The sequence below is a fragment of the Jaculus jaculus genome, chromosome 10 (genome assembly GCF_020740685.1).
Source record: "Jaculus jaculus isolate mJacJac1 chromosome 10, mJacJac1.mat.Y.cur, whole genome shotgun sequence".
Taxonomy (NCBI): domain Eukaryota; kingdom Metazoa; phylum Chordata; class Mammalia; order Rodentia; family Dipodidae; genus Jaculus; species Jaculus jaculus.
This window is the reverse complement of record NC_059111.1, coordinates 23,697,031-23,712,883: the sequence shown is the minus strand read 5'-3', so window position 1 is coordinate 23,712,883 and position 15,853 is coordinate 23,697,031. Positions and strand designations below refer to the sequence as shown.

Here is a 15,853-nt window from a genome sequence, read left to right as displayed (position 1 = left end):
AGCGCCTTAACTGCTCTCTCCCCAGCCTGGCCCCTGAATTTGTGCATGTGTGGTGCATGCATGCACATCTGGATGTGTGTACACACACATGTGCAGGTGCACGTACATATGGAAGCTAGAAGACAACTTCACATGTCATTAGGAGTACCATCCACCTGTTTTGAGGCTGGGTCTTTCACTAGCCTAGAACGCAGCAAGTCAGTTTGATGGGCTAGCCAGTGAGGCCCAGGGATCCTCCCATCTCTCCTCCCCAGAGCTGGGACTACAGCTGCATGCTGTCACACCAGGCAGTATTATGTGGGTTCTGGGGACTCAATTGAGGTGCTCATGCTTCTAAGGTAAGCACTGTGTCCCCTAAGCTATCTCCCCAGTTCCTACTTGTGATCACCAACTCTGATTTCTGGCTGCTTCCATACCCCTTCCAGAGGGCAAGGAAGCCATTAGATAAAAAGTGTATGTAGGTGAATATTCCGAGGGTTATCTGGGGTCTCTGGAAACCCAGCCATGCTCAGGCAGTGTTTTCGTCTTTGAAATTGTGCATTTTGAGAGTTGAATCTTGGCAACCAGCCCTTCCCCTCCTCCATTCCTACCCAATGTGAAATCCAATTCTTAAGTTTGAGCTGTAATTGCCTTGAGCTGCTCTTAATGACAACTTGTGATCTGCCAACCGCTGCTCCTGGCTCCTAAGGTACTAATGAAGCTCTTTCCCCGGTGGAGTGCTGGCTTCCTTACAAGGAGGTATCATTTGCTGGGCCTGGGCGAACAGGCAGAGCTCCAGGAGCGGAGGGCACACACGTAAGACCCCGGGGCGCTCACAGAACTGCAGGGGCCAGCTTATTCCAGATAGGAAAGAAACCAGATTCTTTGTGGTGTGGGTTGAAGGAAGTCACTTGGCAGGCAGGCAGATGCCAAATGGAAGCGACCTATCATTTCTGAACACAGAAGAGTGGTCTCACTGATGGAACTTTCTGGAATGGGTTCCTTGCTGGGTAAGGCAGCGAAGGACTTTGCCCTAGGCTCTCATGCTAAAAGACAAACTTACTGATGAGGAGGAGCTCAAATGTCCTCTGGCCTTCTCCACCTCCTTGGAGTCTGTTGTTCAGGCCAAACTTGACCTGGCTCATACTCTTTTAGGAACCTGGGGTGTCCACTCATGTAGCACAGTTGGCCACAACAGTCAGGCACTGACCCAACCCCAGTAGTCCTGTGACCACCAGGCTTCAGTGTCGACTTTTACCTTCCCACTCTGGTCCACGCGTTGTGCTGACAGCCCGTGCCCCTGGGCACTGTCCGTTTAGTTTGTCTCCTGACACATTAGCCTGGCATTTCCTCCTCGGCAACACAAGACAAAGTCTGGCAGCCACCTTTTTAGGAGTATGGCAAATTCCAAAGGGCTTGCTAGCGGAAGAGAGCAGGAACACTGCTGGAAACCACCCACCCTAAAGGCCACAGCTCTCCCATCTTGTCTGAATTTAAAGGCTGTTTGTATGTTCATCTTCCTACTTCAATAATGTAGCAGCTGTCACTACCACGGCTGGCCTCCGCCGCCGCCTTTTTTTTTTTTTTTTTTTTTTGAGGTAGGGTCTCGTTCTAGCCTAGGCTGGCCTTGAACTCACAGCGATCATCTTAGCTCTGCCTCTCAAGTGCTGGGATTAAAGGTGTGCGCCACCACACTCGGCTCACCATTTCTGACTTTCTACTCAAGCCAGGTGGCTTCCTCTCTGCTATCTGCCTGCCTGTTAGCTTGTCAGCCTTTGGGAGGAAGTCGTGTGTGACAACGTAAGGAACAGGTCAAATGCGTATGGGTGCTGTGCTGCTGTGTGGGCCCTGCCCTTGCTCTTCTCCGCACATCTGTGGCTTCCACTGGGAGTCAGCCAATCTCACAGTTGCAGCCAGGCAGCAGGTAGTGACTAGTCACCAGAGGGCGATCTCATACAGCTAATGTGCAGCCTCCAACGGGAATGTGGGGTGGGTGGAGGGCACTGAGTTACCACAACTTGTTCCTTGAGGCCTCCTTGTTTTCTCAGATTATGTAGAGAGGGACTGAAGAGCCAACGCTGTCCATGTCAGCAGGGACCCTGACTCTAGCAGGCAGAAGGCAAGGTGGCTAAAGCTATCCTTGCGGATGAGCAAGATATCTGCCACTTAACCTTCCCCAGCATGTCAGTGTGGAGGAGTCGCTGAAAGAACACGTGCTTGAAGTCTAATTTTTAATGTATATTAAACTGAGTTTATTTACATAGTAACGTGAGGCCAGAGTACACAGCAAAGTACCACAGCAAACCAAAGGGCGGCACCACTAGTGACACAGGGGACCTGTTATTGATAGATTTACTCAACTGTTAATATTGGTAAGTGAGGGACAAAGCTCTGAGGAGAGCTAGAGAAACAAGGTTTTCAAAGGGAGAGTGTGGGCGATGCCATGGAAAAACCTAAGAGAGACTGGATGAGGACTGTCATGATTCAGATCACTGAGACGGTGACATCTTGCTTCTGCCTTAGTCTTACACCCCAATGCCCACCGTATCATGAACGGAAAACCCAGCCCAGCGTGTTCACACACGACACTCTTTAGAATTGCTAAGGGGAGGGACAGCAAAGGAGTATTTGAAACAGTGGGGTTTAACTTTTCACCAATGCTACACTAAAGCCATAGAGCCGGCTCATCCTTCAGGTTACCCAGCGTGCACACCCACAGACCAACCACACACACGAATGGGCAAAGTGGATTTTCTGTACTACATGAATATTCGTAGCAAAATATAGAACTCTGTTATTCTGCTGTTAAAAAAATTCTGACCTCTTTTGATTCCCTGAAACTTTCTTGATTTACAAAACCATGAGGGTGGGCGAGGTGGGGAGGGTGAGATATGGGAAGAAAAGTGGAGGCTCTTAGAGTAGGAACATGAAAGGGATATTCAGAATGCAGACCCCTGTGGCTAAGTGGGCAAAACTTCTAGCAGTGGCTGATGCAGAAATCGACTCTAATTTCAAACAGCTGAGAGAGTAGGTGTGTAACAGCTGCATAGCACCTCGGACTGTCTGGGCACTTAGATATATGTATTAAATAACAGTGATGCTGATGATAAACACCTCAGTAGGAAGGCTTATAAAAACAGTACAATGTGTTAAGAGGTTTCCAAGTGTTCTTTAAATAAACCCTTTGGAACAAATCTCAGCTTAGTCTCACACTAAGGTCTGGGCAATGGCTGCTGTCAGGCTGCATGGGCTGAGGTCCTTCTGGGGAAGTTTTGGAGCACGCCACTGTCTCCTCTTCCAGCACCAACACCACAATCTTGTTTTTCTTCTCATGTACAAAATGGATTTGAAAAAAAAAATAGAGCATTTATTGAGGGTGTCTTTATCAGCTGAATAAACGCCCTGAACATGGAATGTATATGACTTTCCCTCCCCTGTCATCTGTCACAACTCAACCTCACCATCTAAGAAGCATCAGGAAAAATGGCTTGGTTTCTTTGGTATAACCTGTCTAGCATCTTGCATTATGGCTCTTCTGACTTCCCTTGGGGCATCAGGTGTCGTCATGAAATCCCCACCTGAGCATTACTTGTCGCATGGGCAGATGGGCATCCGGGCGCTTCAGCAGGGCAGCGCGTGGACTGTCTCAGCACAGCACTGTGAGAATCCGAGCTTCCGGGAAGCAAGCCTGACAAGCCCGTTTTATGGGTAGCCACCCTGCTCACTGTTTAGGCTGGATGAGATTCCAGTCCTTGTCCACTAGTGAGGAGAATGGCAAACAGGCCAGAGTGGGCCCAGGGGTGAAGTTGCTCTCGTCCCTTCTCCAAGTGTGTTCATACTGCATATATCCACAACCACTCACACAGAATGCTGACTCTTAAATCCATCCCACTTTGAGACTTTTTCCGATCACTGTGGGTGAGAGCTAGGGGGAAAGTACCAAGTGCAAGTTACCTGTGGAGTTAATGTCAGGTGACTTCCCAGTACTGAAGTACTCTAAGTCAAAGTGAGAAAGCTGCCTGCCAGCCTGCTATGACCTACTACCTAGTGGGCCTGGGGCTTTTCATGGGACTTTAGCAAATTTAGAAGCTTCAAAATACAAGGCTAGGTCATTTTACTGCCAGAAATCTCACCAATATTTCTACAGGTTTGGATTTCTTCTTAGACTTTCCTATGTTCATAACCATACACTGAGCTTGGAAGCAAAGGCAGCCGCATCTCATCTGACAGTGGACGCTGTGCTAAGCTCTGGAGTCTTCGTTTTGTCCCTCAGCACCAGCAGGTTGGGGAGTAAGGGTGCTATGCTCCCTCCAGACCTCACCCAGTCCCTCGTTTGAAGGCAAATCCTCAAACTCACCCACATCTCTGGCTTCTACTTCTAATTCCACCTTGGGGCCGGTGGACTTTATTCAAGAATCTCATGTTCTTGCACCATAGCTTAGAACTGCTCTTTCTCTCATTGAGCTGCTGGTCTTCATGATCAGTTTTTGCACATCACGTGGGCGTATGCTTCCTCAAAGGGCTCTTCTCTGTGGCACGGGAGGCTACTGGTAGTCCTAGGCCCTCTGTGGAACATGCCCACCTCTTCTGCCCACGGCTGTCACTACTTAACAAGGCACTCTGAGGTACATTCACTCTTGCTCTCGCCTGCTCTAGCCACAGTCTTGTCTCTATAGCACCCACATGTGCTGTGAGACTGTTTATGCTCTGTGGCTTAAGGAAAAGTCCCAATAGGGGCTTAACTGTACAGACTCAATATAAAATGGAAGAATCTATAGCATACACCTTAATAGAAAAAAGTTCCAATCAGTATTAAGAATAATAACTCGATACTTACGAAAACTTAAAGTGCCATACTAGTCACACTCCAAAATTCATATATGTGTGCATATATATGTGTGTGTGTGTGTGCATATAAAATGTGTATGCATCTGTGTCTATAGAGGGTAGTATTTCTTTCCAGTTGATGAATAAATTCAAAGTTCCTGCCACAATTAAAAAATCAATGTAAAACATTTAAGGTAGTGTGAGATGGACTAAATTTCATTATTTTGGGAAATGCTCTGAGGATCATCAATGTGCCGAGAAACACAGTTCTTGTCTCTGTTCTGCCCTAGACTGGAGTACCCCTTCCCTTCCTTTCTCACATCTAGTGGCTGCATCCCGGACAGAATTAACACAGCCACCTACTTCTGGGAAGCCTGAATCCCTTTTCTGGCTGGTTGGCGTTCATCCTTTGCCCTTTGCAAGCACGAACACAACAGAGGAAAGCACATGGTGTGGAAGGTGCTCGGGTTACCAGTGCTGTGAGGTGCCAGTAGTGAGGCCATGCTTGTTCTTCTGCAGGGGGAGGAAAAGCTAAACCCAAGATGTAACAGGGTAAAGAAAAAGATGCATAGAGACAGAACAAACAGAGGGACCAGGGAGCATTCTGCATTATTAAATATGTAACCTTAAACAATCACATTCAAATTTACACGGGCAAGGCACCATGAGAGTGACATTGAGAAGGTACATCTCAATTTGCAAACGCGGCGGGTGGGGGAGTGGACAGGGGCTGTCTAGCTGACATGGTCAGTGGTCTGTGTGCTGCAGGGTCAGTGCATAATTAGGCAAGGAGTTATGTGCACATGGACTATGCTAAGATGATCCAAACCCAGCCTGCCAACCATGATGCAGCCAAGGCTCATACTGAGTGAAGAGACTGCTGGCCTGCTCCAAGGCCATTCTGGCTAGAAAAGGCAAGACACTCCGTGGATTGGCCAGCCTTTCCTGGGAGTCCTGAAGTGCTGGCCAGGAGGGCAAGACCATTCTCCATGTGGAACCTCAACACAGCATCCTCTTGAGAACAAAAACAAAGCACAATAAAATACATTCTTCTCCTTTCTTGATCCTCTTTGATGCAGGCGAATCACATGAAAGGCTGTTTAAAAATGTTAAAGTTTAGAAATTTCCAAGGCCACTAATGTGCCACCTAAGTAATACTGCACAGTCAGTCTTGGTTTTGAGAACGCTCTGCGCAGGTGCGTGGTCTCAGAGCTCCCTCACTGACAAGGTGCTGAGAACCCTGCCGCAGGTTGCCTCCCCAGAGGCCTGGCCTCTATCTCCAGCATACGTGTGCATGCACAGGGGCACACATGTATACACACTGTTCAAGTGACTCTTGGGATTTCCAGGTTGAAGTAAACAGATACTCACAGTTTTGAATAAAATAAGCACATGGTCGCGCGTGCATACACACACACACACACACACACACACACACGCACACACACACACGGAAAGAACACTTCCCTTGGCACAAATTTGTGCCAAGGGAAGAAGGGAAGAGTTCCGTAGATCTGGCTTCAGGTAAAGTTGCAACATAAACACTGTAATATACAGCTAAAAAAATACATACAAAATTGCACATATATCCACTGGAGAGGAACACAGGCTCCATGGGGAACAGCTCTCAGCCATTCACTTCAGCCATCAGCCTTCCTGTGAGCTAAACTCCAGAACCGCTCACCCTCGTAGAAGGAATGTGCCATTCACTCTCGGAGGCCGTCTCTGGAAGAAGTTGGTATTCTGGGCAGCAGGTTAGCCACTGCAGTCGTCTTCCCCCCATCCCTTGCATCTGGCCATTCCGACAGCCAGCCTCTCAGTTCTCTCAGAGACTGCTGTACTCATCTGACAGCCGTTTTATTCAGGGCTGTTGTCTACAGCATTTGGTGCACTAGTTAATACTGGCTATTGACTGAAGGAAGCTGACCAATTACTGCTGAGGTGGGGGTACGTGGGAACTCTGATCCAGGTACCACCAGCCCTGGCTGCTAACACTGACAGCTCTGACAGGAATCAAAGATCGGTACTTTTAAAGTCTATTTCCTGATGGCCCCTGGAGAATTGCACATGCAAGGAAATTATCTCCTCATGTCCTACTATTCATAAGCTCTGAACTGCATCCTATCCTACTGCAGCATTGGTGACACTACCTTGGGTCAGCTCTGGAATGGGCCACAAGTGGATGAAAAACCCAAACTCTATCAGCAGGTGGGGACAGAGCAGAGGCCAGGAGGACGGGGAAGTGGCAGCAGAAGGATATCAGGGTGGTTCTCCATGCAGGACATACACTGAGATTAGAAATGATAGTGGGCCTATGACTCAAGAGATGGGAATCTCTCTTTTCTTTTCTTTTTATTTGAACAAAGGATAATCCCTGGTCACCAAGACTGGGCTGATGCTAAGAATGGCAGGTCTGCCTGATAAGGACAGTTACTGAAACTTTAAAGGAGGGAGTCTGTTTTGAGAGCTTTACTGGATGACAGCAGAGGTTGCTGACATCTGTCTATTGCTAGTGAGACTGAATACTTGCCGAAAAAGACAGGTGAGTGTCAAGAGTTCTGGAAGAGCTGGACACAGAACGCCGAGTTCACACCACAGGAGCTGGTCTTTCACAGATGTGCGTTTTCATTTTCTTACCCCATGTTTATAGGATTACTAGGGAAGCCAACTGCAAGATTGTGCAGTTGAATTTCTGTAAAGTTGAGACAGACTCAGTTTCTTACTTGATTTGGAACTGTGGACAGCCTTTCCATCTGTTCATGGGCGAAGGCGGCAGGCTGGGTGCTCTCCTCTCCTTGAATTCTGAGTGACTATCAGGATAGGGAAGTGTGGGGCCACATGAAGAGGGTGGACATGTAGTCAAAGCAACATCTGGGCCGCATTAACGGTGCTGCAGGATTTTTACAATACAACTCAGGGAGTCTGTAGTGGCAAAAGCTAGATACTGAGCACACAGCCAGTCCTCGAGGCTGACGCCCCCCTCCCTGTCCAGGGACTTCTCGGCAAACTTGATCATCAACAGAGTTCGTTTGATGTCCAGCCAGTTCTGGAGCAGCGCGTTCCTTTGCACCAGGCTTGTGGAAGCAGTAAAGGTTTGGAAGAGATCTTCACGGGGGCCCCAGAGCAAACACTGGAGGATGCCTTTGGCATCGGAAATGAGGATGCGTTCAGAAGGGTTGGGATTCAGGAGGCAGCTGGCGAGCTGCTGCAGGCCCCAGGAGTAGGGGGAGCGGAGAGGGATGCGAGGCAGGTCTGTGCGCGTGTATTCCTTCTCCTTCAGCTCTGGGTTCTCATCAAAGGGGTTGGGCAGGTGCAGCATCTCGTAGATGAGGATACCAGTCTGGAACTCATCACACTTTTTGTACTGGGTGGCTGTGATGATCTCTGGGGCCAGGCGGGACTGGTCTCGCAGGATTTCGGGGTCCACCAGATGACTCTTCTGCTTGGCCTGAGAGAAGTTGCTCACAATCAGCCTTGTGGGACAAGATGAAGTGGGGCTAGGATCTGCAGGCCCAAGGCCCTGGGCAGCTCCCCCAGGCTGGTGGTGGACAAGCAGCAGGTTCTCCAGGCGTAGATCGCAGTGAGTGACATGGTAGGGCTTGAGGTGTTCCAGGCCAGAACACAGCTGCAAGAGCAGCAGACACACTTGCCTCTCATACAAGTCAGGGTTCCTGCTGTGATGAGCCAAAGAGTCCCGCACGAAATCAGCCACAGTGAGACGAGGGACCTCTCTGGTGATGACCACAACATGGCTCCGCTGCTTCTTGCTTGTGACTCCTGGGTTCTCCTTCTGGGAGGAGTCCATTTCAGAGCAGGGCTCTGGATTTCTCCCACTGGTTCCTGCCTTCACGTCTTCCTCACTCTCTTCCATTTCATCCTCGGCCTTTTCAGGGGCATCAGGATCCACCCACGGAAGCAGACGGTTAGGAACTTCAGCAAGGAAATGGCCACAATCCTGCTGGATGTTAAAATGCACGGCCAGGCTCTGTCGGACGGCCAGGCTGTGATAATACTGCTGAGACTCTTTAGCTTTGCTCTTACATATCTGAAAGAAAGCAAGTGACATGGCTTACAATGCTTGCTTCCATAGCCAGACCCGTGATGGGCTAACAATGATTAAACAGGTGACTCATTAGGCAAGTCACACAGTGGAATCTTTAGAAAGGTTTTCTGGCAGCCCCCGGGTCAGTGACAATGCTGTTGGTAATAACCATTTCTCATGACCCTGCGCATGCCAGGTTGTGACCGGCAGTTTATATGTACCTTCTCCAGTCTTTTTACAAGCCCTTCAAGGTGGCTGGGAGCCCTTAACAAATAATATTAAGGAAACTGGATAGCCGCATGCAATAGAATGAAACCACACTTCTATTTCTCACCAGTTATAAAGTCAACTCAAGATGAATTAAATACTTCAATTTAAGACCTGAAATTATAAAAACTAGCCTGAAGAACATGTTTCAAGACATTGGAATAGGGGCTGGAGATGGCTCAGTGGTTAAAGGTGCTTACTTGCAAAGCCTGATAGCCTGGGTTTGATTCCCCAGTACCCATCCAGATGCACAAAGTGGTACATGGGTGTGGAGTTCATTTGCACTGGCAGGAGGTCCTAGAGCACCCATACCCACTCTCATACACACACACACACACACACTCTCTCTCTCATAAATAAAGAAAAATATTAGAAGAGGGGCTGAAGAGATGGCTTAGCTGTTAAGGCACTTGCCTGTGAAGCCTAAGGACCTAGGTTCAATTCCCCAGAACCCATGTAAGCCAGATGCCATGGTGATGCATGCATGTAGAGATCATTTGCAATGGCTGGAGACTCTGGTACACATATTCTCTCTCTCATAAGTACATAAATAAATATTAGAAAAGATAAATTGGAACGGGCAAGCGACTTTTGGATGAGGTTCCAAAAGGATAGACAACAAAAGCAAAAGTAGACAAATGAGGTTACATCAAGCTAAAAAGCTCTGGCACAGTGAAGGACTGCAACCAGTGAACTGAAGAGACAACTACAGAAAGGAGAAATATTTCAACTAAAATATGACAAGGAGCTAACAGTCAGAATATACAAGGAACAAAAAACCAAATAAAAATAACTAAACCCTAAATAATTCAATCAAAATATGAACAAAAGAAGATATACAATGGCCAACAATAAATTTATGTATATGTGTGTATAAATAAAATTTCAACATCACTGATCATTAGGGAAAGGCAAATCAAAACTATACCACCTATTTCCCATTAGAATGAGCTTTACATGTTTTTTTGTTTATCACAGGGGGTAGGGAGAGAGAATGGGTGTGCCAGGGCCTCTAGACACTGCAGATGAACTCCAGAAGCATGTGCCACCATGTGCATCTGGCTTATGTGGGTTCTGGGGGAATAAAACCTGGTATCTTAAGCTTTGTAGGCAAGTGCCTTAATTGCTCAGCCATCTCCCCAGCCCCCTAGAATGGCTTTTATCAAAATGAAAAAACTTCTGGCAAAGGTATGGAGAAAAGGAAACCCTCACACACTAATGGTGGGAATGTAAGAGTACAGCCATTGTGGGAAGTGTAGAAGGTCCTGAAATGATTAAAAATAGAACCACTGTGCGATCTAGCAATCCCACTGCACATCCAAAGGAAATGAAAGTAGTATTGTTGAAAGGATAACTGCACTCAAGTTTACTATCTGTGAGAGCCAAGAAACAGAAACTCAAGGGTCCATCAACTAAAGGATGGATAAAGGAAATGTGGTTTATGTATATTCGTAAAAGTGAACTTCTGCCACCAGTGATGACATGTATGGAAGTGGAGCTCTCCCCTCGCCTCTCACTTCCAGAGAGAAGAGCACGTCTTTCGCACTGACTATGTGCACATCACAGTCAGAGACTCCTCTCACTGGCCACTGCCATGGAAAGAAGCACGCATGGATGGAGCGTGACCCGGACAACAAGCTCCTTTAAGTCCTCTGCCACCTACCCGCCTCATCAGTTTGACAAATACTTCGTATTACTTTTCAGAGCAAACTTCTAGTCTTGAAATACATGTCCCCAGTCTGAGTTCAAGTGCAAACATATATCTTTCAGAAAACATTATCTCTGGAAGGCTTTCAAAGTCTCAAGCACATCAGTGTAATATATCCTATATGCTCATCAATCATACGAATTCTTTCTATAATGCACTGATGGCAATATTTCATGTTTATGTGTCACCAGGTATTTAAGTCCTATACCAGCCATAATTTAGTGGTATAGGAGTTGGATTTGGCACATGGTACTATTAACCTTCATTGGCAGTTTAAATAATTTGCTCAATACCACATTACCTGCTAGACTGCAAGTTCAAGGGTCCCAACTCCTTAGTCTTTGAAAAGTCAAATTACCACTGAGTGCAGCTGAACGAAACTGAAAGTTAAATCCTAGCTGTCATGCTATGTGAAGGATGCGCAACAAGGACGTGGTGCTTCTGCCTCGCCAACAGCTGTGTAACCTTCGGCACGCTCACGTAGTTTCTCTGGGTCTTAGTCTACCTATTAAAGGAACCGATGCAAAGACTATGGGAACCTTACTGTGCGGGTAGCGTAAGGGTAAACGGGCCCCAGAACGTACAGTAATCCATATGGGACAGAGCTGCTCAAGTTCAACACTGGCAACAACTCAGACAATGTTCAAGTGTTAAGAATGATGCAATCTTATAGAATCTTTATATTTTTTCAGAAAGAACAAGAGAGAAAAATATATTATTTTTGAAGTTCCAGTGCCACTTGCCACAGTGATGAGGCTCTGAGCCTGACGGAGGACAGCTGGAGGGTACCACTTTTTGTTTTTATTCTTTCTTTCTTTGTTTTCCTTTTGGTTTTTTTTTTTGAGGTAGGGTCTTGCTCTAGCCCAGACTGACCTGGAATTCACTATGTAATCTTAGGCTGGCCTTGAACTCACAGTGATCCCCCTACCTTTACCTCCCAGGTGCCGTCCTGAGTACTGGAATTAAAGGTGTGTACCACCAAGCCAGGCTTTATGTCTTTTTTTTTCTTTGGTTCCTCCAGTTTCTTGAGATAAGTAAGGCCTTTACTCTGTGGTCTGGGCTGGTCTCAGATTCACAACCATCACACACAACCCTGGAGCCTCAGCCTTCTCAGTGCTAAACTACAGGAGTGAGTCCCCACAGCCTTCATGCTGGAGTCAGCTCTAATATGTGAAGACCAGCACTATGTTCTCGCCTAAGCCTAGCCAAATCAAGCCACACGCGAGAGAACTCACCACTGGGTAGTTTAACATCAAAAATAAAGAAGAGGGCTGGAGAGACTGCTCAGTGGTTAATTAAAAGTGCTTGCTTGTGAAGCCTAAAGACCTGGGTTCATTTCCCAGTACCCATGTAAAGCCAGATGCACAAAGTGGCACATGCATCTTGAGTTCACTTGCAGTGGCAGGAGGCCCTGGTGTGCCCATACTCTTCTCTGTCTCTTAAATAAGTAAGTAAAAATGTAAAAGAAGCAGAGAAGATACTCTGATTGTGGTATTCTAATTTTATCTGGCTGTCCATATACCTGGAGACATACAATTTTCATAAGGTCTCCCATAGCTTTGGGAGTAGATAAGAACATGATCACTACAACCAGAATTTATGTTGGGCTTCACAGATCAACTTGAGATAAAGCATCAGAGTGATTCAGGAAGAAGTGATAAATTGCCCCCCATTTTGGATGGTCTGTGCAGATAACCAACCTGAGGAGGCAGCACTTCTTTATCTCTGTATTTTTCATAGGCAGGCTGAAGAATAATGGGTCAATCAAATTTAAGGGCAAATGAAAATCGGAGAAGACTGGAGTGTAAAATGGGGGAAATACTGGGCTTTTAATTGGTTCATAAGCATGGAAGCCAGTTGCAACCCAAACACAGACTTATGGAGATTTCCATAATAGGATTTCACATGATAGGTATCTCATAAATCTTTATTATGGAGCCTGCAATGTTAATTTAGGTAGCTGTATTATATTATTCTGTGCACTACACAGTAGCTATTTTTCAAATATTAATAACTTGACTATTTTAGGTTTAAAAAACCCTTAAAATGGTCTGACTTCAGATGACAAATTTCTAGCCCAAAAGTTATTTCAGAAAACAAGCCATTCTTTCTAGAACAAATGGATGGGACTCTTAATGGCAGTTTTTTTCTTCCTTTTCCCATTATTTTCCATACATGGGATCAAAGTAATATCTCAGTTCACTCTTTTTTTCAAGGTAGGGCCTCACTCTAGCCCTGGCTGACCTGGATCTCATTCTGTAGTCCTAGGCTGGCTTTGAACTCATGGTGATCCTTCTACCTCTACCTCCCAAGTGTTGGGATGAAAGGCATGCACCACCACTCCTGGAACCTTCGATCTTTTTGGAACAAAATTCTCACTCTCCTTATAAATGGTAGATGGTCTGAACAGCAATCTCTGGGAAGATTCTACTTTCTGAGAAGAATGAGTCCCACAGAATTCCTAAAATATCCCAGATTAAAAAAAAGTACATTGGAGCTACTATGGCCTCATATATTCATATAAAGTTCTCTTTCCTAATGGGAGAAAAATCCCCTCTTATATGTTCTATGTATGAGAAAATGCTCATGTTCTGTTTTAAATGTCTACATTTTCAGCAGAACACCGTGAGGCTGCGCTGCAGAGACACGAGGGGGCGCTGTAATACCAAAATCAGCACCGTTAAGTTGCACACTGCAGCACAACCAAGCTTGTGAAGGGTGGGTCATCTGGCAAAATACACCATGGGGCCTCTTTCTGGACAAATTTTCAGTTCTGAGGGTGGAGATCCTGAATTCATGTAAGCGGAGCACTTCGAGTGAAGAGCACAAGTGGGAGCAGAAGCCCATCTTGGCTTGAGTCACTCTCAAAATGGACAGCTTGTACATGACCCTCAACATGAGTAATACACTGTTGTAAAATGGGGGCCTGAGGGCAAAATGGGTACTTGTTTTGGCTGGTAAAGGGCACAGTGTAGGAAGGTGACATATGGGTTCTTATGAACTGAGCATTCCAACAAGTACAATGTCTCCACGGGGCTTCCCATGTATCGGACACGGCATCCTGAAGCAATCGGACAAGATTGCCAAACTGGGGTGGGGACACTTTAACCACTGACAAGCTATCTGCTGGGAAATGGAAAAACAAAGCACAGACCCCAGAATCAGGGCCAAATTACCCTCTCCTGAGACCTTCTTAGATCCAGGTCAAGGTACACAACACTTACATGCCCAGTCTTAACAGGGAAATAGGGATGGACAATGGTTTCTCATGCACAACCTGAAAAGTTTCATTCCAAACATTCAGTTCAGTTAAGGGACTCATTTTCTGTGTTGTTCATGGCAACTGTTCTGCATACCTTTGAGGCAAAGCCTTCCTATTTGTAATAAGAATCTCAAGCTAGACAGCTAACTTTTATAAAGCAGACCATGGTCGGGGAGAATGAGGCTGTGGCTGCAAAGCCACATTATAAGCAGTTGGGAAGGGAAGGTCAGCATGCCCATCTATTACTTCTGACCCTTTCTTTAATGCCTCCATGCCTGGGACCTGCACAGGGACCTACATCTTACTGCCCTTTCAATAGCAGATGTTCACTTTAAGGACACAAAGCAGAGAGACATGGTGGGAAAGAGTGGCTATTTGGCAAGACTGGGTGGCGTGAATACCCTGTTGAACAGAGTGTTACTCCTCATTCTGTCTTGACGCTTCTTCCCAGTGGTTCCTTGAGATGCTGGTGTTTGTAAGAAACACTTTCACCAGTAAGCACCTAGCACATGCTGTTGATCTCACACCTGCATTTGTACCCACATCATCTCCGCGAGTCCTACTCTTCATTCAATGGTCTATTGATTCTTTCTGTGTCTTATCCCACAGACTCCTGAAATTCAACATATACAACCCAAAGTGAACTTTTTTTTTTTTTTTTCCTTTGAGGTAGGGTCTCACTCTAGCCCAGGCTAACCTGGTATTCACTATGTAGTCTCAGGGTGGCCTCAAACTAATGGCGATCCTCCTACTTCTGCCTCCCGAGTGCTGGGATTAAAGGCGTACGCCACCACACCTGGCCAAAGTGAACTCTTCTTCCCACCAACCCCCCTGCTCTCCCCTCTCTGTCCTGGTGAATGGCTTCACTGTCCGGTGTGGTGGTCTATCGTCCAACGTCAGCTTCACTCTGGACTTCACCTCTACTCCCTACGTCCATCTGATGTACTAACTAACACCTACTGATCTTGTTCCTAAATAGCTTTGCAATGATCTTTTTTCCCCATCTCTATTGTTATCATCATCACTTCCCTGGACCACCACACAAGTTTTCCAATGCATCTCCTTGTCTCTCCTGTAGGTTTCCTTATGTATATTCCCAGGACTGGGGAAATAGCTCAGTTGGTAAAACACCTGCCTCTCAAGTATGAGGATCTGTGCTCGGTCCCCAGTACCCACATACGATGTTAGGTGTGGTGGTGTGTGACTGAACTCCCAGGGCTGGAGAGGAAGAGACATTCCTGGGCTTTGTGGCTAGCCAGTCTAGGAGAATCAGAAAGCTCTAGGCTAATGAGACCCCATCTCAAAAAGAGGTTGATGGTATATCTGAGGGAGACAACTGAGGTTGTCCTCTAACCTCACATACAAATATACACATGAAAACACATCTGTGCTCACACGTACATATCATACACAAAATAATTTTCAAAAATATACCTTCCATAGAACCTCAGATAGCTATCTCCTAAAAATCTGCTATTACTTGTCCAATTAAGCATCCTAGAAACTTCTCATTTTCTTCTCAGGATAAAGTCCTGGCCTTGCCTTTCTTTACAAGTTAATATCCTACCACTTTTCTATTTTCTCTTATCATATTGCACTATCTACAGCCAGCCCCTCATGCTGCCCAGACCTCCTGTTTGGGGCCCAATCTTCACTCCTCATCTGCCTTTCAAAGCCATTGGCAGGTATCACTTCTGTTAAGGAAAAAAAAAAAAAAAGCAAGTCCTCCAAGCCCCCTTCTATGTTACATCTTTACCGGTATACATCT

At 46.3% G+C, this 15,853-nt stretch overlaps 1 protein-coding gene across 4 annotated transcripts in view; it reads right to left on the bottom strand.

Annotated features, from left to right (window-relative positions):
- Window positions 1–2,207: 2,207 nt before the first annotated feature.
- Window positions 2,208–15,853, bottom strand: part of Peak1 (pseudopodium enriched atypical kinase 1) — a 286,254-nt gene continuing 272,608 nt past the window's right edge. For all 4 annotated transcript variants that reach the window (XM_045160221.1, XM_045160219.1, XM_045160220.1 and 1 more), the window contains one exon: window positions 2,208–8,851. In XM_045160221.1, the coding sequence (XP_045016156.1) occupies window positions 7,688–8,851 (1,164 nt within the window). In that variant the 3' untranslated portion in view covers window positions 2,208–7,687. The remainder of the gene's footprint in view (window positions 8,852–15,853) is intronic.